Here is a 24,500-nt window from a genome sequence, read left to right on the forward strand (position 1 = left end):
ACTGCAGTAACAAACACTGCAAAGAGTCCTATTATCCTTAATATCCCCAATATTATGAATGTTGGCACTGCATAGATTTCATCTGGACATCTAGCTGTTACACAAGTATTGCTTTTTATCTTCTTTCTCTTAAACAGGGAAATATTTTTCTTTAATTAAGTAATATTTTGACTTTAGATATAAAAATCTAATTAGTTATCATTACCTAATTCCGATTACTACTAGGGAAAGGTACATGTTTAAAAATCATATTACCTTATCACTATGATTCTACAGAATTATGAATCTTTCTTAGGTTTAGAATTTAACTGTTAAAGTCAATCACTATCTAAATCAGTAGCATAAAGTCACCATCATTGCTGTTATTTATTGGAAACCTTTCCTTTTTAAGAGTCTATGGAGATTCTCAGTCATCGAGGTCAGAGGTGGGTTGCTACAGGTTCGGCCCGGTTCAGCTGAACCGGTAGTGGTATTTTGGCCATTTAACAAGAGCCGAGGTGGCGCAGTGGTTAGAGTGCTGTACTGCAGCCACTTCAGCTGACTGTTATCTGCAGTTCGGCGGTTCAAATCTCACCGGCTCAAGGTTGACTCAGCCTTCCATCCTTCCGAGGTGGGTAAAATGAGGACCCAGATTGTTGTTGGGGGCGATATGCTGACTCTGTAAACCGCTTAGAGAGGGCTGAAAGCCCTATGAAGCGGTATATAAGTCTAACTGCTATTGCTATTGCTATTTGGCCTGGTCGCAGAACTGGCAGCGACCCAGGCTGGCTATGCACCCGAACTGGTTCCCCAGTGTTTTTCAATATTTTTTCATGTTCTGCTCATGCACAGAACAATTTATAATCAACTGCACATGCACACGTGAAGCAAACGGGCAGCAACCCACTCCTGATCCAGGTCATGATTGTCCCAAAGGTGCTTTTTTCAAGAGGCAACTAGACTATTTTTCTTTGAAGATGTTTTGCTTCTCAGCCAAGAAGCTTCAGCTATCTCTTGAAAAAAGCACTTTTGGGTTCCCTTTTTGAAAATATATATCTTTTTATGCTACAAACCTCTCCCCATCTAATGACCTTCTATAGTGTGTTGGATACATGGCATCTTTCATAGGTTTTGCCATCACTACAGAAAAGAGTCTGTTCTGCTGCTGCACAATGTCTTTTTTATCTAAAGATAAGGGAAAATGTCTAGGAATGAAATCATCAGTTGAAGGATAAAACATTCTCTGGCCAAGTTCTAAATCATTTTGTTTGAAACAATGTTTGAATAATAAGGAGACCCACATATCTTTTCTATATGCTTGAATTAGAGCTTTGAAGGCACCACCAAAACTACAAGGAATCATCTAGGTCACTATTGCAATTACTAGAAGCAATCTATAAAGGAATGTTTACTATAGTACAGGAGGCACAGACATTATAATACAAATAGAAAACAATGCTGTAGAAAAAAAAGTGTGTTGAGCACCATTGGTGTATTTCTTCTGTTCTAAAGACTGTGAACTGTCACTTACAAAAAAACCTCAGTGAAATCTCACAATATTTCTTTGTTTTACTGTTTCCAAGAGGGATGTTATTACTTATTAGGTAAAGAATTATTCTTCGGTACGGTGGACTCCCTTATTGGTTGCAAGGGACTTGGCTGATCATCTAGATGGGAGCTAAGATTTTCAGATGTTAAGAGTGAGGAATTAAAGACAATCTCACTCAAGTCAGACTTGATACATATCACATGAGGATCTTCAGAGCTTAAAGGCTCCTCTGCTAAAACTTGTGTGTTCTCTCGTGTCATTCCCATATCAGATGGTGATTTCTTTTTCATTTGTGTGTATGATTTGTCAAGATTTTCCATGCCTTGATCAGTTTTCTGAAAACGGCCAAAGAACCAGATGAAGAATCCAAACAAAGCAAATGCTAATAAAGACGGAATGAAGGCCAAGCATTTGACATCTAGGCTTGCACCAATGTATCGGCTTTGTAGAAACATATCATCTTCGGTATAGGTTCTGTTGGTCAAAGGATTTGTGTTGTTTGACCGCCACTCCCAAGAAAGTTTGGTTCTATTGAGGTCCTTTAAGCTTTCTAAGTCTTCCACAGTATAGATTTTCTGTCCAGGACCAATATATTGACCATATTCATGTGGCTTGTAAAATATTTGATTCTTCCACATATTCAGATCCAAGATTAAAACAAGAAATATAATCCCATAATTAAACCATTTGCCTGTGGCAGAAAGAAAAGGATAATAATTAGAAAATCCCTGTTTACATCTACAACATAGTACATGCAAAGTCAGTAGGAAAAATAAGATGTGAGCCTTTCCAATTAATTTCACAATGAACTTTTATTTAAATACTTCAGAACAGTAGATTTGTGACTGAATAAATTTTACAATTTAGCCTTGTAGTTAATCATTGGAAATGTGAACCTAGAAATAAAATAATAAAATTCTTATAAGAACAACTAGGTGGCCTGTAGATTAAGTAATTCTGTCTTGCAGTGCAGATCACATCATGGAAAAGTTGCCTTTTAATATTTTAAAATAGGTCCTAAAAATAAAAGCTATGTATGACACCTATACATTATCTTTACAGCTTATTTGTGCATTGTTACTAGTCATCAAGCACTATAATATGTATTGTTTTAAAAATGGAATTCAGAAGTTCAAATCATGAAAGACTGTTGACCTGCATGTTCAAGCAACAGATTAGCTGATTAGGGAATTCCAGGAGTTCAAGTCCACACCTTAAAGCTGTTAAGATTGAGAAACTCAGGATTAGACAATTATGCTATGCTAATTCACTCACTCTACTCAATCTGCCAGAGCTAGTCTTCACATGCTGGAATAGATAAACCCCTATCTCACTGAGAGTTGAAGAACCATTGGCTACCCTCACCTGGTTTGGTCTATCTGCCAAAATGGTTTATCGGGGTTTGGCCACTTCGTGTGTTATATCTATTTGAAGGCACAAGTGATTGCTGAGAGTCAGATGGGGACCAAAGATGAACAAGCAGTCCAAAAAAGTGCACAGCATGATGTTATTAGCCTGGTGGCAACAGTGAATCTAACTGTGATGAATATGTCTTCCTTTCTTCCAAAATACCATATATAAGAAAACAAATAATGTTTTCTTACCTAAGTATACATTTATGTATACTTAGTATACAGCTACATCTGTTTGATAAGGTAACATTACAAACTTAATTTAGAGCAAAAACAAAAAGCACATAACTACTTCCTGAGCAGAATAATCTGGAAGAATAATAATGATATTTAATTAAATATTTTTCCATTAAGTAAATATACTGTACATCATAGCATAACTTTCCATTCTAAACATTCAGACTTCTGAATGTCCGAATTACTTATTTCCAGTATAGTTAAGTTAAAACATTTACATTTAAAAATAGGCTCACAACTTAATTAATTTAACAAGCAAACAGTTGGAGAGAGTGGATAACCAACTTTCTTTTAAGTCCTATAGAGCTCCCTGGATACCATGGAAACTAGGCTATCCTGTGTATTTACATAAACTACTGCCTAGGAAAGAAAGCACAAGCTCTACAATGAGCTATCTGTCAAAGGAAATCTAGATGAGATTAGCAGATGGAAAAATGCAGCTCTTTCTCTATGTAAACAGATAAAAGAAAAAAAAGGAAATGAGAAAATACTATGTAAAACACTCATTAGGGATTCCACAGTATACAAAGGGTTAAGATTAAGGATAGGATGGGCAAACATAAACTAGCCAAATGCTTAGACTCAAAAGATTGTGCTCTTAAAAATCTCTAGTGACGGAGGACCCACAATTCTGGAAGCAAGTCATTCCATTGGATTAATTGTTCTGTCAGGAAATTTCTTCTAAATTCTAGGACAGTTCTCTCCTTGATTAGTTTCCATCTACTGCTTCTTGTCCTTCCTTCAAGTATGGAGTATTTAGTATGGAGTATTCAGATATTGCTACTTATGGATCAGATTTAAGAAATATCGCAACTGAAATTATATGAGCACTTTCCCACAGTAGAATTTTGGGGACTGCCTTCAAATCAATGTTGATATTTATCTGGCCATATTCACCATCAATAGGACATCCCATTTTTTACTGATGCTTTTATATAATGCCTGGTAATGCTTTCCATAAATTGTGAATGCAGATTAAGGGCAACAAGCTTCTTCTCATTCCAAGAAACAGTGGCTTTTTAAAGTGGTTTTTATCAGGGCCACCTGGTCTGCCCAAATATGAGGACCCGGATTGTTGTTTGGGGCAATATGCTGACTCTGTAAACGCTTAGAGAGGGCTGAAAGCCCTATGAAGCGGTATATAAGTCTAACTGCTATTGCTATTGCTAAATATAGGATGAAGCATAATATTGCTTCCCCTTTTGCCTTTCAGCCCCAATCCAGGAGCCTTCACAGGCTTTCGCAACAAACAATTTTTTGTGTTAAATTTATATTTACAGACAAAGAAATAAAGGGAGACTAAGTTAATTTTATTTCAAGCTATTTAGCTCTCATCAGCCAGCCATGCCCTTCCCAGGGATTTGACCCTGGGAAACTTACATATTAGGTCAATGCATTAACCTCTAAGCCATGGGCTAGCTGGTAAATATAAACTTAACACATTGGCTTTCTTGTTGTTTTACAATGGAAGCAGAATGATTCAATTTAAAATAATTTTAAAAAATAAAGGGAAATGTAATATTAAAAATTCAAGCAGGCAAAAAGTGAAAGGCAATATATGAATGTTCAAATCTCCAGGGAAAAAAATAGGTCAAGCTTTTGAAGGTCCTTTGAAGTTGCTAAACTTGACTGGATCCAAATAAAGCTCTTACATTTATCACAGGAATCTTCTGTTGTGTTCTATATCCATTTCAAATGAAATCTGGATCCAAGATAATCTTTGATTTGGTACAAAGTGAATTGCAAAAGTGATCCCTAGTAGAGTTGAAAATATATGGATTTTTCAGAGTTCAGATTAAAGAGGAAACATGGGATGACACTCATTAAAAGAACATACTGTATTACTTTTATATGTACAATATTAGTTATCATAATCTAAAATAATAATGTTTGTATTCTACATACATATACAGTATGGGCCAATGATTTGAAAACCATCCTAAGCAACAAAAACAGGAGAGCCCAAATAACTACAAACTTAAGATAGGAGCTCAGAATCAAGAAAGTATTTAACAAAAGTAATCCTTTAAAAAAAAAATTATTCCCTTATATAGCATTTTAAGTATACATTCACATAGTTGTTATTCTTCTATACATTTATCATTCTTATACATTTGTTATTTCATTTAATAGGTTATAATATACAATTTGGGTTGATTTATTTACCATCCTTTCTTCCTGTTGTAACAGCACCTCATTTTCCCTTTCTTTTCTCCCTCCCTCTCTTCTTTATTTTCTTCCTTTTTCCTCCCCCTTTCTTCTTCCCTTGCCTTTCTCCCACTCCTCCTCTTCCTCTTCCCCTTCCTACCCTCTCTCCTTCTCTTCCTCTCCCTTCCATCCATCTCTCCTTGCCTCTTTCTTCTTTCCCCCATCTTCCTTTCATGTTCTCATCCTTTCTCTCTCTCTTTCTATGATTGTAGGTGTCTTTCTGGCCTCAGTTTATATTTCCTTGGGATGGTATTTCCGCAGACCCAAATATAATTTGATATCATTTCTTATTCCCTTACCTTCGCTAATCTATCCTAGCTATATTTTCCTCCCCTATATATCTCGCTTTTGGATGTATACTTATATATTTAGCATTTTCTTTTCTGTTTTCCCTTTCTTCCCCCTCTTTTCCATTTGCCTCATCTGGGTTCTATATCTTCTCCCTATCTTCTTTTCTAGTTTCCTTTCTCTAGCCAATCATAGAATTTTCCCCATGTCTTGAAGTACTCCGATTCCTCTTTATCCTTTATTTTCATTGTCAACCTATTCATTTCTGCACAATCTAATATCTTTTTTATTATCTCTTCATCTGTTGGTAGCTTATTTGATTTCCAATTTTGGGCAAATACAATTCTTGCTGCTGTAGTTACGTGTATAATCAAATAGGTATCCTCTTTCTTGAATTTCTCTGGGATAATATCTAATAACAATATTTCTGGTCTAAATTCTATTTCTTGTTGTAACGTTTTCTTTAACCATACTCTTATCTTAATCCAATATTGCCTTGCTTCTGCACATGTCCACCACATATGATAGTAGGAGCCTATTGCTTGTTGATACTTCCAACAATTCACTGATTTGTCTTTAGACATCTTTGCTAATTTTCCAGGTGTCATGTGCCATCTATAAAACATTTTGTATAAGTTTTCTTTATAGGCCATTGACGTGGTTAATTTATAGTTCTTTTCCCATAGTTGTTGCCACTTTTCTAGCTCAATCGTGTGGCCAACATTCTTTGCCCAAGTTAACATTGTATCTTTAACCACTTCTTCTTCTAAGCTAGTTCTTAATATATAATTTCTTAATTATTTTTTCTTCCGTTTCCATAAATATCTTATCCAGCTCCGAAGTTCCTAAGTTAAAACCGTATTCCCTTTTATCTTTTTCATATCTTGCTTGTATTTGCAATTGTGGAAACCATCCTATATCAATCCCTTGTTTTTCTAATTCTTGTTTTTGTTTTAATTCCCCCTTTCTGTTAAAATATCTTTATATCTAATGATATTTTTCGTACTACTAATATTTGGATGTTTCAATGCTTCCATTGTTGAAAGCCACATTGGTATTTCTAAATAGTATTTCCCTTTCACTCTTTCCCATATTGTTAACAATCCATTCCTTACATAATGTCTTTGAAAATAGCCATGTAGCTTACTTTTACCATACCATAAAAAAGCATGCCAACCTAGTTGCAAATCGTGACCTTCCAATGTCAATAATCTTGTATTACTCAGTAGAATCCATTCTTTCATCCAAGCTAGACCTGCTGCTTGATAATACAATTCCCAATTTGGTAATCCAAATCCACCTCAAATTCTTGCATCTTGCAACATTTTTATATTAATTCTTGCTTTTTTCCACTGCCATATATATTTCCCCACTATTTTGTTCATATTTTCAACGATTTTTTTCTTCAATTTTATCGTTATTGTTTGGAATAGATAGAACAATCTTGGTAGTATAGTCATCTTTACTACTGCTATTCTTCCCATCAATGATAATTGTAGGTTTTTCCATCTTTCCAAATCTATTTCTATTTGTTTTCTCACCTTATAATAGTTATCCCCCTTTAGTGTTACACACCTTGATGTCAATTGAATACCCAAATATTTCACTTTTTTCACCCCCTGCATATCCAGTTTCCCCATCAACTCTCTTTTCTGTTTTTCTATCATATTTTTACCAAAAATTTTGTTTTATCTTTATTGATCTTCAAGCCCGCTACTTCTCCATATTCTTCTATTATTTCAACTAGTTTTGGCCCTGTTTCTATTGGATCTTCCATAATAAACACCAAATCATCTGCAAATGCTTGTAGCTTATATTCTTCTTTCTTAACCCTCATCCCTTTTACCTCTTTATTTTGTCATATATCTCTGTTCAAAATCTCTAGTGTCAGTATAAATAACAATGGCGATAGTGGGCAACCTTGTCTAGTTCCCTTCATGATCTCTATCTTTCCTGTCATCTCACCATTTGCCGATTGATTATTGTATATCGTTTTGATCATATTTATAAATCCCTCACCAAATCCCATCATTTGAAATTGCATTATCATAAATTGCCAGTTCACATTATCAAAGGCCTTTTGTGTGCCCAGAAATAGCAATGCCATTTGCTTCTCTGAGTGGGCTTCATAGTATTCTAGTGTATTTAATACAATTTGCATATTGTCTCTGATCTGTCTCTTAGGGAGAAATCCATTTTGGTCAGTGTGTATAAGTTTGTTTAGGAGTCTCTTCATTCTTTCTGCCATTATTGATGCAAAAATTTTATAATCTACATTTAGTAATGAAATAGGTCTGTAGTTTTAACTTGTTGTAGGTCTCAGTCATCTTTTGGTATCAGCGTTATATATGTCTCCGTCCATGTTTCTGGTATCTTTGCCTCCCTTAGTAAGTCATTAAATAATTCTCTCATTGTACATTGTACATTACTTCTTGTAATGTTTGGTACAGTTCTGCCAGTAATCCATCTGGTCCTGGTGTTTCCCTTTCTTTTGCCTTTTAATGCCTTCTATTACCTCCATCATTGTAATTCTTTCTTCTAGTGCCTTCTTAAATTTTTCTGGTATCTGAATTATTCTGGTTCTCTAAGAATTGTCTTATTTTCCCCTTCTGGTGCCCTCTCATATTGATACAGCTTGTTATAGTAGTTCTCAATTATTATTTTCTTTTCTCCATTTGAATGTTGTAAATTCCCTTCTTCATCCACCAGTTGGTTTATCAGGGTTTTTTTTCTCTTTCCTTTTTCAACTTGTGGGCCAGCCAACGTCCTGGTTTATTTGCATGTTCAAAAACGTTTTGTTTTGCCAATTTTATTTTGTTTGCCAAATCTTCATTATCTATCAGGTTCAGTTTATATTTTTGCAGTTCCAACATATTTCTGACTTTTTTGTTTTGTGGGTTTCTCTGCCGCTCCATCTCCAAACTTTTGTATTCTAATTCCAATTTCTTTTGAGTTTGTCTATTCTGCCGATTCTTTCTCCCTAAGTATGTCATTGCGAGACTTCTGATATATGCTTTACAGATGTCCCATACATTCTGTAATGATGTGTCTTCCTTTCTATTTTCCTGGAAGAAATAAGTCAGTTCCTTTTTCATATATTGCTGGAAACTTTTTTCATTTAATATTCTTAAGTTTAAAGTCCATCTCCCCTTTATCCTCTGTCCCTTCCAAGTCATTATTATTGGATTATGATCAGCCCATGTGCTTATGTCAATGTCTATTTTGAATGTTTTGAGTATTAATTCTGTTGTCATCCACATCATATCTATTCTTGACTAAGATAAGTGTCTGTTTGAGTAGAAGGTATATTGTCTTTCTTTTGGGGGTCTCATTCTCAAAGGAAGACAGTTGAAGATGGGCTGGGCACAATGGTTGACCAGGGCAACTTCTGTTTTGCTTTCTGGCTGGAGGATGACCAGGCTGTCAGGTGAACTGACTCTGGAGCATTCTGCATAGAACTGCCCATGGGAGAAAGAGTCACTTGTCAGATGCACACTAGCCACTTTCAAAGTTTGTCCCTGTGCCTTATTGATGGTTATGGCATAGCAAACCTTTACAGGAATTGTAGACATTTGAACTCAAAGTGGTAATCTGATGGGATCAGAGGAATTTGGGGTATGAAAATGGTTTCTCCCTGATTGATCCCTGTGAAAATTGTGGCTTCAATTATGTGTTTGTACAGAGTCTTCACCTGAAGCCTGGTGCCATTGCACAGTTTCAGATTGTGTAACAGCATGATTGAAGTGCCAATCTTGAAGTAGAGGATATGAGGTGGTAATTCTGCTAGGTTGAGTGTGTGCAAGAACCCCACAGGGTAATATACAGCATCCCCAATCTCCATTACTGAGTCCAGAGTCTTACTTCATATGCTCAGTGGACAACTTTTCCAGCAGAAAGTTGTTGATGCTGTTGGAGTGAGAATAGCTCTTTCCCTCAACCATGAACTGCAATCCACTCCAGCCTGTTGAATGGATGGCACTACCCAGCAATTGTCAAGATAAGAGCCCAAGTAATGTTGGCTGTAAAGCCACTGTCTGCCAGGATTGCCTGTGATACTGAGGATAGCTGTCCTCTCTGGTTTGAGTTTCCTTCAAAAAGGGCCAGGGGTACTTCTTGCTGCAGGTGCCATCCACCATGCAGGGTGAGTTCCTGTTGAGGGGTCCACATGGGCCATGGATCATTGTCATCTTGATAACGTCATGGAGGGCTAGGTCTAGGTCAGGATCAGGTACCTCAGCACTTACAACTTTGGCAATGGACTCTGGTCTTACCTTCGCTTCTAGACACAGAAGAACATGCACATGGGGGAGTCCACATTTCTGCCATTCCACAGAGTACATGTGACACCTGATATTTCCAAAGATGAAACTTTTAGTGAGGAGCTTCATGATATGTTTTACTTTCATGTGAAAAACCCTTGCTACTATGTCATGTCTATCATGAGATTTTTGCCCGTGTATCAAGATCTGTATAATTTCTGGCCATTTCGGATTGCAGGCAAATGTAATGAACAGATCCAGTCATTCGGAAATGGTGCACATACGTCATCACATCTTGAATTCGCTCATGCATGTAGTGGGGTCCTCCAGTGAAGGAAGATGGCAACACAACCATCTTGTCAAGCTGTGATAAGTGGGTGTCATTTCTTGTCATGTATGTTCAGGTGCACATACTCCTCACTTCTCAGGGTTTTTTTGGGGGGGGGGTTCTACGAATCCAATTGAGTTTTTTACTTTCAATTTTTGCATACATATTGTCAGTTCCTCTCCATTAGTTAATTAGGAAAGAATGACCATGAGACTCCATGCGTAGAAATCAAATGTACTTTTACTAATTAAAAATGGTTAAAGGCAATGCATAGCGAAGTCTGGTTAATTAGGCGCGAAAACAGTTGATATATGGAATAGCCCATTCCCCACCCCTTGGCATCATAGACCCAGTCCAATCATAAGTCTTCCAAATGTCAGGTGCAAGATAACTTCAAAAGGCATCATGAAGATGGAATGTCGGTGCTGTTAGAGCTGGCGGGAAACACCCATGCATGCGTAGTCCAATCAATCGGTAGACTCCAGAAACTTCCACCAGCACAATTAGTAACCCCTCCCAAATACCATGCCCACCCTCCCCGTTTCATGGCAGCTGAAGCGATAGCAAAGCAGAAGCTGACATCCAGCCGTCCCCCGAAAAAAAGGCGATCAGGCCTGTAAAACGAAAAAACACAGACAGACAGACGAACAACAAAACAGAGAAGAAAAAAAAGGGGGGGGGGTAGAGAGAAAATTAAGGCTTGTCAGGATAAGCAGCATAAAACTTCCGAAGTAGTCGGGGAGCACGAACATGGGACTTGTCAACCCATTCCGTGTGGGAGGGGGGAAAATGTTTCCAAGCAACCAAGTACTGGATGCGGTTACGCCGCCTGTGGGAGTCCAAAATCTCACGGACTTCAAAGTGTTGTTCACCATCAATCAACAATGGAGGAGGAGGAGGAGTATCAGGCGGACGTAAAGTTGAAACACGAACAGGCTTAATGAGGTTAACGTGGAACACGGGGTGAACACGATTGAGATGCTTAGGCAGTTGCAAATGAACGGAAACAGGATTGATGATTTTGAGGATGGGGAAAGGACCAACATACTTAGGCCCCAATTTTTTGGATTTTTGAGTGGTCTGAAGGAACTTTGTGGACAAGTAGACTAAGTCACCCTCCTTGTACTGATAAGGCTGAGCACGCTTCTTATCAGCTTGTTTCTTATGAGCGCGATGAGCAGCATCCAACGTAGCAAGAGTCAAAGGCCAAACACGGCTGAGACGCTCACTCCAATCAGCGACGGAAGAAACTTGCGGCTGGTCACGAGGCAACTCAGGAATAGGAACAAAGTCCTGACCAAAAACAACCCGGAAAGGGGTAAAACCAGTGCTGGTATGAACAGAATTGTTGTAGGCCACCTCAGCGTGCGGCAACAAGTCCACCCAATCATCCTGCTGATAATTAATGAAACAATGTAAGTACTGTTCTAGAACAGAATTAGTCCTCTCACAGGCCCCGTTAGTCTGAGGGTGGTGGGTGGAGCTAAGGCCCTGGGCGGAGCCAATGCGTTTAAGAAACTCCTTCCAGAAGGTGGAGGTGAATTGGACCCCTCTATCAGAAACAATACGATCAGGCACTCCATGCAACCGGTAAACGTGGGAGATGAAGAGTTTGGCGAGAGCCTTAGCAGAAGGAATCTTGTGGCAAGGTATAAAATGAACTTGTTTGGAAAATAAGTCCGTAACGACCCAAATGATGGTGTGCCCCTGGCTCTCAGGAAGCTCGACAATGAAGTCCATCGAAATTTCCTTCCAAGGGGCGACAGGTCGTGCCACGGACTGGAGCAGCCCCTGTGGTTTCCCGGGCGGCCTCTTAGCGGCAGCACAAACCGGGCAACTGGCCACATAAAGTTCAATGTCCTTTTTCAAAGAGGGCCACCAGAATTGCCTCTTGACTAGATGTAAGGTTTTGACGAATCCAAAGTGACCCGCCAACTTGGAATCGTGAGCCCGTTGGAGAACAACGAGACGAAGAGAGGCAGGCACATAAAGCTTGGCGCCGATCCATGGTAGATCGTCCCTCACAGTGCACTCATCTTGATGTTTCTGGAACCAGTCGTCCTGGGGAAGGGCGCGTTTGAGGTCAGACAGAAAATCTTGAGGCACCTCCACTTTCACACGTGCTTGCTGGCGAGTGACCACCGGAGCCGCCAGGCTGGAAGTGGGAACAACAGGTTGAACAACACTCAGTTTGGAGCAGTTGTATTGGGGAAGTCTGGACAAAGCGTCAGCCATGAAATTTTTCCCTCCAGGGATGTACTTGAGCGTGAAATTGAAATGGTTGAAATGTTGGGCCCACCGCATTTGTTTAGGGGATAGACGGTACGGGGTCCTCAACGCCTCCAAATTCTTGTGGTCAGTCCACACCTCAAAAGGGTGCTTAGCGCCCTCCAGAAAATGGCGCCATGTGGTTAGGGCCCATCGCACCGCAAACGCCTCCTTCTCCCAAACGGCCCAACGTCTCTCAGTGTCCGTGAGCTTGCGAGAGGTGTAGGCGCATGGTTGTAAGTCACCGTGGTCGTTGGCTTGCAGCAAGACGGTCCCAACGGCGACATCACTGGCATCAGCTTGGACGACGAAAGGCTTGTCCATGTCGGGATGTCTGAGGACAGGCTCCGCAGCGAACAGGCATTTTAGTCTTTCGAAAGCAGCTTGGCATTCCATGGTCCAATCCAGTGGTTTGCTAGGCTTAGGTCTAGGCCCACCCTTGGACTTCAACAAATTTGTGATAGGAAGTGCAATTTTGGAAAAAGAAGGAATGAACTGACGGTAGAAGTTAGCAAAACCCAAAAATTTTTGCAACTGCCTGCGTGTTCGGGGTGCTTCCCACTCAGTGACCGCTTTCACTTTTCCAGGGTCCATCTCAATGCCAGCAGGAGAGATGCGGTAACCAAGGTAGTCAATCTTAGCCTGGTGAAACTCACACTTAGACAATTTGGCATAAAGTTCAGCGGCCCTGAGTTTCTTTAAAACGGTGCACACCAGAGTGACGTGGTCATCATAATTGTGAGAATAGATAAGGATATCCTCCAGATATATGATAACGCCTTTGTAAAGGTGGTCATGCAAGATTTCATTTATTAATTGCATGAAAACAGCAGGCGCCCCCTGCAGGCCAAAAGGCATGACCCGGAATTGGAAGCAACAAAGAGGGCAGTTGAAAGCAGTTTTCCATTCATCCCCTTCCTTTATACGGACCCTGTAGTACGCCTCCCTGAGGTCCAGTTTAGTGAAAATGCGGCCCTTCCCCAATTGGGCTAACATGTCCTTCATCAACGGTAGCGGGTATAAATTTTGGGCCGATATGGCATTCAGGCTTTTAAAATTAACACACAATCTCAGAGAGCCATCTTTCTTTTCACGGAACAGCACAGGAGCAGCGACCTTAGGGCGGGCAGGCTCAATGAATCCCTGCTCCAAATTTTTATCGATGAACTTCCTCATCTCTTCCATTTCCCTAGGTGACATGGAATATATTTGGGGTTTTGGTAGCTTCACCCCGGGTAAAATGTCGATTGAGCAATCAGTAGGCCTGTGGGGCGGAAGTTTGTTGGAAGATTTCTCACTAAAAACTCCTCTCAGGTCCCAATACACTTTAGGAATTTTTTCCTCTCCTTCAATCCTCTCCCGCCCTCTGGCGGCCCAAACGCTAACAGGCTCTGAAGAAACGCCCTCCCCTTCCGGAGGTGTGGCCGTGCGAATCCGTAACCAACCCTCCCTCCAATTTATGCGAGGGTTCCATTTTCGAAGCCACGGGAGGCCCAAAATGAGTGGTCTGTCCATCCCAGGAGCCACAATAAAAGAGATTAGTTCTGTGTGGGATCCCATTTTCATCTCTAAGGGCTCAGTGAAGAAATGGGCGGGTCCCCCCCCTGCGATGGACCCATCTATCTGGCAAAAAACAATAGGGGTTTTCAAAGTTTTCAACTTGAGGCCCAGTTTTTCCACCATAGCAGGATTGGTCATTGAGCGGAAACAGCCTGAGTCAAGGAGGGCGGGAAGGCTTTCGGACCCCCCATCGGGCAGAACTCTTAACTCTACGGGGATTAGCATAGGGCCTTTGTTTGAACTCACCCAGCGAGGCGAGGCGTCGTCATCGGAGTCATCAGAGGAGCTGGTGGAGACTTCCGCTTCTCCCTCCAAAGCCTGGGCGAATTGGGGGGGGGGTGGAATCAACGGCGAATGCAGCTTCTTTCTTTTTCTTATCTGAGGCCTTGGTGGGTTTTCCCTCCCGTTTGGAAGGGGTTAGGGCGGCTGTGGGCAGCTGGGCGCGGCATTCAGGGGCGCGATGGCCGATTTTCCCACAACAAAAGCAAGCAAATGGTCTGGATTTCCCAGAGGGGCCTCCCCTCCCTTCGCCTCTGCTTCCGAAAGGGGTTTTGCGGCTTGGGGGGGAAGATTTCACAGCTTTCTCTTTTCTCTTCTGCCTCTCCTCCCTAGCACATTTGAGTCTCATTAAATCCAGTTCAATGTCTGCCGCGTTTTCAAACCAAACAGTCAAGCGTTTGGGAAGGTGGCGATTAACACATTGTTGATAAATATCTTCACCCCAACCCCTCATGTAATTACATAGGTGTTGAAACTCCTGAATGTACTCGGACACTGGCCTGTCCTCCTGTGCGAGGGTCATAAATTTCAGTTTGCCCCGTTTCTCAGTCAGGGGGTCATCAAAACGTCTCTTGAAAGCTCCCATAAACGCATTGAAATTCCTCAGGAGGGGGGAATTTGATTGGTGTAAGCCTGTTCCCCAGTCAGAGGCTTCTCCATCTAATGCAAGTAAAACCATGCGTATTCTCAAGGTATCTGATTCAAAATCGGGCCCATAGATTTCCATGTAATTATAAACCTGCATGATGAAAGACCTCAGTTTCTTAGGGTTTCCATCATATTTCACAGGTAATGGGGGAACTTTAGCCATTCTGCGTCTTCTGGGGAGGGGGGCCCCTGGCCTGGCAGCACCCCTGGCAGGGGGGGGTGAAGCTGCTCATGGGTTTTCTTGCTCCCATCCCCTCTCGGCCTCTTCACCTTCCCCAAATCTTTGCCCAGAGTACCTCCGCTCCAAGTAATCAGGTTGATCTCTCTCCTGGGGTCTTCGTTCGGCTCCCGCCTCGAACGGCCTTTCCTGGTGTCTTCTTCTGGTAACGGCCGCATCCCAGTTTGCCCCCTCCTCTCTTTGTCCCACCGACATAGACCAACGGGGGGGACTAGCAGGGCTCGATATCTCCAGCTGAGCCAATTCTTCAGGAAACAAGATATCAGTGGTTTCTTTGTCCTTTTCTCCATCACTAACTGGTGAAGACATTTTTTTTTCCTGTCTCCTTGAAGTTTTTGCACCTTCCACGGTAGATTATAGTCTCCTGGAAAAGTGTTTTGAGACTTCGCTACCTGTCAGTTCCTCTCCATTAGTTAATTAGGAAAGAATGACCATGAGACTCCATGCGTAGAAATCAAATGTACTTTTACTAATTAAAAATGGTTAAAGGCAATGCATAGCGAAGTCTGGTTAATTAGGCGCAAAAACAGTTGATATATGGAATAGCCCATTCCCCACCCCTTGGCATCATAGACCCAGTCCAATCATAAGTCTTCCAAATGTCAGGTGCAAGATAACTTCAAAAGGCATCACGAAGATGGAATGTCGGTGCCGTTAGAGATGGCGGGAAACACCCACGCATGCGTAGTCCAATCAATCGGTAGACTCCAGAAACTTCCACCAGCACAATTAGTAACCCCTCCCAAATACCATGCCCACCCTCCCCGTTTCATGGCAGCTGAAGCGATAGCAAAGCAGAAGCTGACACATATCAACCAGAAATTGATTGAGAAGGTTGCAGAACAGCCGTAGGTAGCATTCTTTGCCATCACGTTCCACTATCCTGTAGCTGTAAAAGGAAGCAGCAGACATGGTCTTCTTGAGAGAAATCTTGTTTGTGTTGCACTGAGGTATATTGATGTAATAGCCATCTTCTCCATGGCAGAACATCAGAGGGTACTGGAGAGCGTCATAGGCATGGGGCGTCTCACTGATTCATAACAACCTGTTGTCTCTGCTGTGGAGAACGATATCAAGAGAGATCCTGGCTGATAATGAGAACAGCCACTTCTGTGGTCATAAGGGCATTGAAACGACCTCAGTGCTCTCCAGAAGGCTTCCTATCAGCATTAATCACCACTTTGAAGTCCTTGTGGTCCTTAGGAACAGAATCAACAGCAGCCTTAAGTTCCAGAATATACTTGTTGTGTTCACTCAGCAACTTCTGCAGTTGGCTAACCAGTTGTGGATTAACACCTAGGTAGATTCCACAACAGATGTCCCTCTCATTGTCATCATCACCAACTAGTATATGATACTCCTTATCCTATGGTAGACCTGCCCCTGCACTTTGAATGTTGGCATAAAATATCCTTCCTTCACTTCTCTGGCTCCAAAATATGTCATTTGGAAGCATCCGTTGTACTTCTGGACAGCAGAAAGAAAGTGCCGTTGGATGCTGGTGGGTGAGAAGGCTGTGTAAGGGTTCAGGGTAGGGCTGAAGGGGAGGGAAGTGGACTTTACCACCACTGCAGCACATCCCGGGACTCTCATCCTGTCACTTTAGAGAACGGCACCAGGCACAGGGTAACCGGGGTCTGAGATTAACAGACCCTGGTTACCCTGGTTACCCTTGTCCCTGGAGTAATTAATCTGAGGTTCATAGTTAAAATGAGACAAATACTTATTAGTCCAAGGCATTGATCTCATTTGTGACTGATTAACATGCGAGTTATTAGATGTATACTTTTTTTACAGCCTGTCTACTGACTTGGGGATGAGTTTGACGATACTTGTGTGCAGCTTCCTTTACTCGTGTTTTCCTAATCGCATCTGTAAAAATATTTCTGTGTTTTTTGCCTTTTTTCCCTTTAATTGGTGTTACAGTAGAAGGAACAGATTTGTCTGAACTGAGGAGGAAAATAAGGGGTGGAAATCTGCCTCTGCCTACCAGCATCCATTTATATTCATCTGGCTAGTGTCCTGTCAGTATGTGAGAGAGTTGAGAGGTGTTTGGAAACTGAAATAGTATTTGCTGTGTGAGCAAGAAGGAGACAGGAAGGAGACTGGGTGTGGCTTAGCTCAACTGTTCTGCAGTAAAGCTGCTTCCTGCTGTGAAAGTAAAACTGAAATTGATTCTCCTCTGCTTGTGTTTTGCATTTGGGACAGATTTCTTTTCAGGTGGGGAGGGGGAGTAGAACTCCTTAGCATCACAGAGTGTTAATAATAATATAGGAAATACTAATGTTATGATGGTCATTTTGAAAAATCCTTTCTTAGTGGGCACCTAGAAGCCAAGAGGAACATATGTGGCAAATTTGAAGTTTGTAGGCTCTACAGTTCAGGAGATTTTGTGATGATGCGTGAGTGGTATTTTGCTTTTTTATATATAGATATACATTAAAACATAAATAAATTAAAAACAAACATTAAAATTTATTTATTAATAAATGAAAGGACATGTGGGGAGGACAGGGGCAGAATGGGGGGAGGTGGGATCTGTTGTTACTCAATCAACTACTTTCACTGTGCTGTGTCCCCAAGCTGACTAGCAAAGCCATGTCTTTAGGGCCTTACAAAAGGAAGGAGGATTGAGGCCAACCTCACATTGGAGGGCAGAAACAATAGCAGAGAAGGCCCTCCTCCTGGAGTCACGAACTGAAATAATTGAACTGAGGGAACCAACACCCTGCCTCCTCTGCTCCCATGAGTGGACAGGCCAATCCCAGTGGGGTGAGACAGTCCCACAAATAACCTGGCCCAATGCCATTAAGGGCTTTAAAGGTGACCACCAATACCTTGAATTGCACCTGGAAGCAGACCGGCAACCAATGCAGCTCATAGAGCAGTGATGTCATGGGGGCCATTCTTAGGGTTCCAAAAACTGCCTGCATTTCCACACTCTGCACAAGCTGTAGCTTCTATATTTCCTGATCCAGGAAAGGCCACAACTGGCACATAACATGAAGTTGTGTAAAGGTTCCCTTTCTCTCTTGTCTGAGAAAGATAATTTGATCCATTCTGTTCATTTATGCTTGATACTAATGAGAGAGGAATGAACTATATCAGACTGAAAGGAAATGTCTCCATATATTGTAGGTATGTCAAAAGAGATGGTTGCGAACCACAGAAATTCACAACTTCTCCTGGCATAGCCATAGAATGGTACCCAATCTATTGAAGCTTCTAATTAGTCAGGGAGGGATTAGATCGGCTCCTCTTTGGGCTTTTATCATACAATATTAGATTTCTCAGAATTCTACATAAATAGATTGAAATTTATATTCTAATCCATCATGACATGAATTGAAACTGTAACTTAAGCAAAATGATGACTCCCCACCAACTTTTTAATGACATCTATTGGACAGTTGTCCAATATATTCTTTCCTGTTTTTCTTTTAAACTGCAGAACCCTGCTCATATTTGTTTGCCAAATGGCCATCTCTCTGAGAGTACACTGCATTGCCATGTAATTAATTTTACACCAAATAGCTTACAAAAATAATCAGAGGCACTTAATTTAAAAGAAATATATTTTTCAAATAACTTTTGAACAGTGTCATCAGATAAATCTGTAGAATTCTTTCTTACCTCTGAGTTTTGGATTTGAATAATGTACCCATAATATTGGGAAGCAAGATGGACAATTTTAAAAGTTCCAAAGATGGAGTTCAGAACCTAGAACTGATTTAAGAACAGATGGCCACGCACAGCCTACCCAAGGGGAATTTCTCATGCTGGCTTAATACTCTTTATAATTCTCCTGAAATGGTACTGAAGTGAGATAAAGCAGCTTCTTGCAACTTTGGTGATGTGATATGCATTCAAATGGAGTAATTTGTCTAGTAACTGTAATAAACTGGACTTATTAATTCTGAGCTGGAAACGGAGAAAAAAAAGATTTCACAATCCTTATTCATGTGTTCATTCTTCAATTAAATTATGCCTTTCACAAAACATCTCAGTCATTTTAAAGGGTCTGAGAGAAGGAAAATGCCATGTAAATGCAATGGCCAACTAGACAGTCTGCTTTTAAAAAGAGCTAGGGTGGGGGAGGCAAGTCACTTCAAGTTGCTCACTTCGTTATAGAAAATCTTTCTCCAAGTAACCATTTGTCTCTAGACCAGTGGTAGTCAACCTGGTCCCTACCGCCCACTAGTGGGCATTCCAGCTTTCATGGTGGGCGGTAGGGGTTTTGTCTGATATTGAAGCACGTTCCTTTTTTTAAAATTTCATTGACTTTTTAAAAAAAATTCATAGCATTATTTAAAAACATTTTCATTAGGTTTTCATAAAATCACCATTACTGTGGAACCGGTGGGCGGTTATAAAATTTTACTACTAACAGAGATACAAAAGTGGGTGGTAGGTATAAAAAGGTTGACTACCCCCGCTCTAGACCCTCACAATCAATAATACATTTTGAAAATGCTACATTTTAGCTTTTATTATTCACCTACTATTCACATCCTTCTATACATGAGATACAGATCATTCCATTATTTATGCAACATTTAAAGGATGAGAGGAATCAGATTCACGTCATATGTACACAATGCCTGTGCTTTCTAGTAAAAGACAGTAGTCTCTCTTACACTGTGAAGTATGAGTGTATATCTGAGCAAGTATACTCTACAGGAAATAGAATTCTGGTTTTTCCTAGATTTCCTTTGTGTGAAGGGATACTATACACAACAGTATGATTCTGAGATCAAAGGGGTTCATGTGAGAAATGTGAAATTGTTCTTTTTGTACTGTTCTTCCTAGAATACATAAAGGATATTCAAATGGACACTTGTCAGGCAAGATTGAAAGCATTGTTCTTATCTTCTAGATTGCAATGTAAAGATATACATTTAAAAACAATATTTCATTTTCAGACTTAGTTTCGCTTCTCCACTCCACTGAGCTTTGTGTTTGTAGGTGCGTATCTCTTAATTGAAATGTACAGTGTTGAAGAGTTCTCTCTTCCTGTTAACTATATTTTGGTGCTAACTATTTAATTGGTTTAAAATTTCAATATACAGATTATTCTCGTCCAGACTCATATCTCCCGAAGGCTGTTGGATATATAATGTCTTTCCATTTTCTAAGTACATTTAAAAATATATAATCTTCTAAGCTTTATTTTGTTTTCAATGGAGATGTTTTCAAAATTGTTCAGTTTATAATTTTGATAGTTTGCATCCAAAAGACAGAAAGAGTTAAAGTAAATTGCCTCTATTTTTCTATTGCTTTATGATTTCTAATAATTTCTAATTACTTTTATTAATCTGACAACATAGCCCTTTCTACCCAAACTTTTCAGATCATAGTATTCACTTTCAATTTACTAAATCAAAAGCAATGCAGTGGTATCAGTCAGTTAGAAGAAATCTTCTAATGAGTAATAAATTATAAACCTGAAATGGGTTTTCATTCATTTTTTCCTATTCTTTACTATAGTGGATCTAGACTTGTCAAATTCTAGACAAAAATCTCCTCTTAAAGAAAGCTGTCATTAATATGAACATAACTCTCCTTCTCTATTTGTCATGGATACTCCCAAGATTAGGTTTCCCCATGTATGCCATTTACTAACAAAAACAAGCACATTAATTGCATTTGTACAATTCTGCATTATAACATGCTATTTTAATATATACTCTCTTAACATTTAGTCTTATTGTTAAGAGGCAAGTCTATTTTTAATTCTTCTGGAAATCATCTGCTATTCCGTACTTCTTACAGTTAAAGAATGGAGGGGAGCTAAAAGTTATATGGAAGCTAAATTAATCGGCAAAGATATAATCTGGGATTCACATTGGTTAGATCTTCTGAAAGAAATTTGATACAAGGGCAAATTGTATAGGACAAGTGTCATTGGACTGTACTATTTCAAATTTTAGGTGAATAATCATATTAACGAAGCATCTTTTTCCTGAAATTCTCATTGCTCTTTTAAGAAATCACACTTATGAGCGGATTTTAATCTAGACAAATTTCAATATATACTGATGTTATGTTCTTCCCAAGAAAAGTATTTTTATTTTCTTTCCCAATTATGGAAATCAAAGATAAATTTTTCCTTTAGAATCCTCCAATTCTGTTTTGAATAAGAAGTTCAAAGAATGTTACATACCTGTAACATGAATGTGATACTCCTCCTTTAAAATAGTTTTAAAATAAGGCAGTCTGAACTGAAAATGTGCAGCAGGCAAGCCTGGAAGATTCACATCAACATCACCCATAAAATGGGGAAATTCCCAGTCCTGCCAAAAAAGAGAAAAGAAAACCTTTCACCTTCTAACATTTTTATTTAAAATATATCTCCTCTCACCTTCAGATACACTCTACAGAGTTGATTTATAGATTACCTTTCTATGACACCCAGATAAGCAGGGATTAACACCAGACAAGCAAACACTCTAATCAAGGAACCACACCTCCACCAAAACAGGCAGGGAAAACTACTGTATATACTGTAAATAGGGAGCAAACCTCATATCATTAGCAATGGTGATGTTATTTAATCCGTATAATATATTATACTATTATATAGATATACAATAATACTATAATTGTGGGCATCAAATGTTTCAGAAAGCCCACAAATGGGAGAAATCTACATGTAGGTAAATCTTCACTAAAAAGGGAACAAATCCCACACTCACTAATACTGATGATGTTACTTATTCAGGTAATGAACTGTCTGTAACCCAACAACCATGCTCCAACAGCACCAAGGACTCCAGAGTTTAACTTTGACATACATATTTTTTCTATTGTAATGTATATTTTTAGAAATGAGTACAAAAAATTGGGTCCTACTCTGCTCTATTATAAACTATAATGGAATTCATTCTTTTCATTTATAGGAACAGCCCTGGCTACCATAATTAAACTGTCAGTTTACAAACAGAAAATTCAGCAGGTAAATAGTTGGCTACAAAATTGTTGCAAAAGTAAAACTGTTGCAGAAGACAAAAGAAATATTTTGTTAACATAGAAAAATTGTTCTAAAATGATTGCTCTGCGCACTGGATTAGACTCCTTCTATTCATATTCCCATTTCTTGTCTTTTGTGAAGGCAGTATTTTAGTATTTCAGAGATGCAGATTGTGTTTTATATTCTAGGGATTCCCAATGAAGCCTGAAAAAATTACTAGACCATCTTAAACAATCTGTCTGTTCCAGAAGGATTACAAAATTCGTAAATTTATGTTATGTATTGTGATAGATTGAAATGTCTTAGTTCCTGGATATGCACATAATAGATGTGAGTACCCATTCTTCGTTACATTGGTTGTAGCCTTTTCAATAAGACTGAGGCTTAGCTTGAATGGAGATTGTTTTTAGATCATGTAAGAAATTGTGACATAATTAGGAATCAAGAGACATTGGCATCTTAAATCATAAATAGCAATTTGTTCCACCATCCAGAATCCTTATGATAGCCATGGTCTACACTCAAAACATGAAACCATGTATTCCTTTTGTAGAAATTATGAATTTTCAAGGACTGATATCAATGAAGTATATTTAATGAAGGGGCATACACAGAATCTTGGAAACTGCAAGAATAATTTCTCCCCTAATTTATTGCGTTCACTATGGTGAAATCAACTATTTGGGTTGAGATGCCATTTATCAGATTAGTTTAGATTAGGGGACTTTCCTTCTATTTTGATTGCTTAAATCTATGCTATTCTTTTTTTTAGAATCCCAATTAGCTCTTACTTTTATAATATATCTATCTGCACTTGAATGGGCCATCAAGATAGACTTGATGCTGACCCTGATTCTGGGGAGAGCCTAGAAGTTGTGTATGTGCAGATGGTACCCTTGCCTCTGGACACTTGCAGGGTTGTGGAAAGTCCCCAGGGGAACACCCAATGTCCTGAAATGCCAAGGAACACCCAGTGTTCCTAAATAACCTAGTGTCCCTAAACGCTCAGTGTCCCTAAAGAACCTACATATGCTCAGTTATAAACTATCTTAACATCTTATCTACTGTGTGCCAGACTTTCTGAGTGATTCCTGTATCTCTTATGTACCAGGCTTGCTGGGTGGAGTGTAAGAAATGTATAAATAGGTATAAGAATCTGTGTATGTTTGGGACTTCCTCTCTGTTAGAGGGGCCTGTCTTTGTTCAGCTGAATAAACGTGTAATCTAAAAGGCAATCCATGGTTCTTTTGTGTATTTTTGTCAAGCCATACCTTTAATCTGGTACAACATTTTTGGTGACTCTGCCAGGATGAGGTGCTTAGTCCTGGGTAGGCTCAGGAAGAGAGAAGCATCAGGTGCACTCTGGGACTTCCTAGAGATGAACCCCCTATTTGAGCCTTCGCCGACTTTCATAAACTTTTTGATGGACCAGATATTTTTCTTCTTGTTGCCTTTACTTAGTTCTTGCCTACTCAGAGGGCTGAAGACAAGGCATAACACAGTATTTGTTATCATGGTGTGTTTCAAGTAAGTGACTGAGCGAACATGGCTGTTTCCCCTAATCATATCCCACCGTTGACCAGAGCTGGGCAGAAAGGTGGGCTTCAACCACCCCCACCCTTCCAGCATTGGAGGAGTGTAGAACGTAAAGGGAGCCCACCCTGTACTCTCATGCTCCAACGTATTGAGAGTGTCTATTGACTGAGTGCCTGGGTGAGAGACTGCCTCTATATCAATAAATTCCACTGTTGACCAGGCCTAGGTGTCAAACGGATTTTAGATCCCAGCGGCTCCCTGCTAGGCCATTGTGCTGTTGAGCAGGGGTGCTCACATTGCAAGGGAAGTTGGTGGATCTCTTGTGGTCCAACAGGTTGCGAAAGAGTGTGTGTGATTTATACATGTGCTCGACTCAAGGGAAAGTTGAGGTCAGAATGAGCAACAATAAGACATGTGCCCTCGGCCCTCTTGAGTGTGTCATTAGGAAGTTTGAAAAGCTTAAAACCCGTCAGGATATGAAAATTAAAACTTTGGTTAAGTAGGCCCGTCTTTGTTCAGCTGAATAAACACATAATCTAAAAGGCAATCTCTGGTTCTTTTGTGTATTTTTTTTACCAAGCTATACCTCAAATTTGACACAACAATATACATATCGAGTATTCATAATTGGTGCAACATCTATGCAACCCCCAAAGAAAAGTCAAGACCCTGAGCTACTTACTTGACCCATCTTTATTTCTATGTAACATTAGTGCTTGTAATGGCTTTTAACTTTGTTCA

The 24,500-nt window shown here is 39.8% G+C and overlaps 1 protein-coding gene across 1 annotated transcript in view; it reads right to left on the minus strand.

Moving 5' to 3' along the window:
- Nucleotides 1-1,554: 1,554 nt before the first annotated feature.
- Nucleotides 1,555-24,500, minus strand: part of TMEM117 (transmembrane protein 117) — a 95,235-nt gene continuing 72,289 nt past the window's right edge. The window contains exons 7-8 of the mRNA XM_032221679.1: nucleotides 21,417-21,546; nucleotides 1,555-2,219 (exon numbers count right to left, since the gene is read on the minus strand). Of these exons, the coding sequence (XP_032077570.1) occupies nucleotides 1,573-2,219; nucleotides 21,417-21,546 (777 nt within the window). The 3' untranslated portion in view covers nucleotides 1,555-1,572. The remainder of the gene's footprint in view (nucleotides 2,220-21,416; nucleotides 21,547-24,500) is intronic.

Source organism: Thamnophis elegans, chromosome 7, assembly GCF_009769535.1.
Source record: "Thamnophis elegans isolate rThaEle1 chromosome 7, rThaEle1.pri, whole genome shotgun sequence".
Taxonomy (NCBI): Eukaryota; Metazoa; Chordata; class Lepidosauria; order Squamata; family Colubridae; genus Thamnophis; species Thamnophis elegans.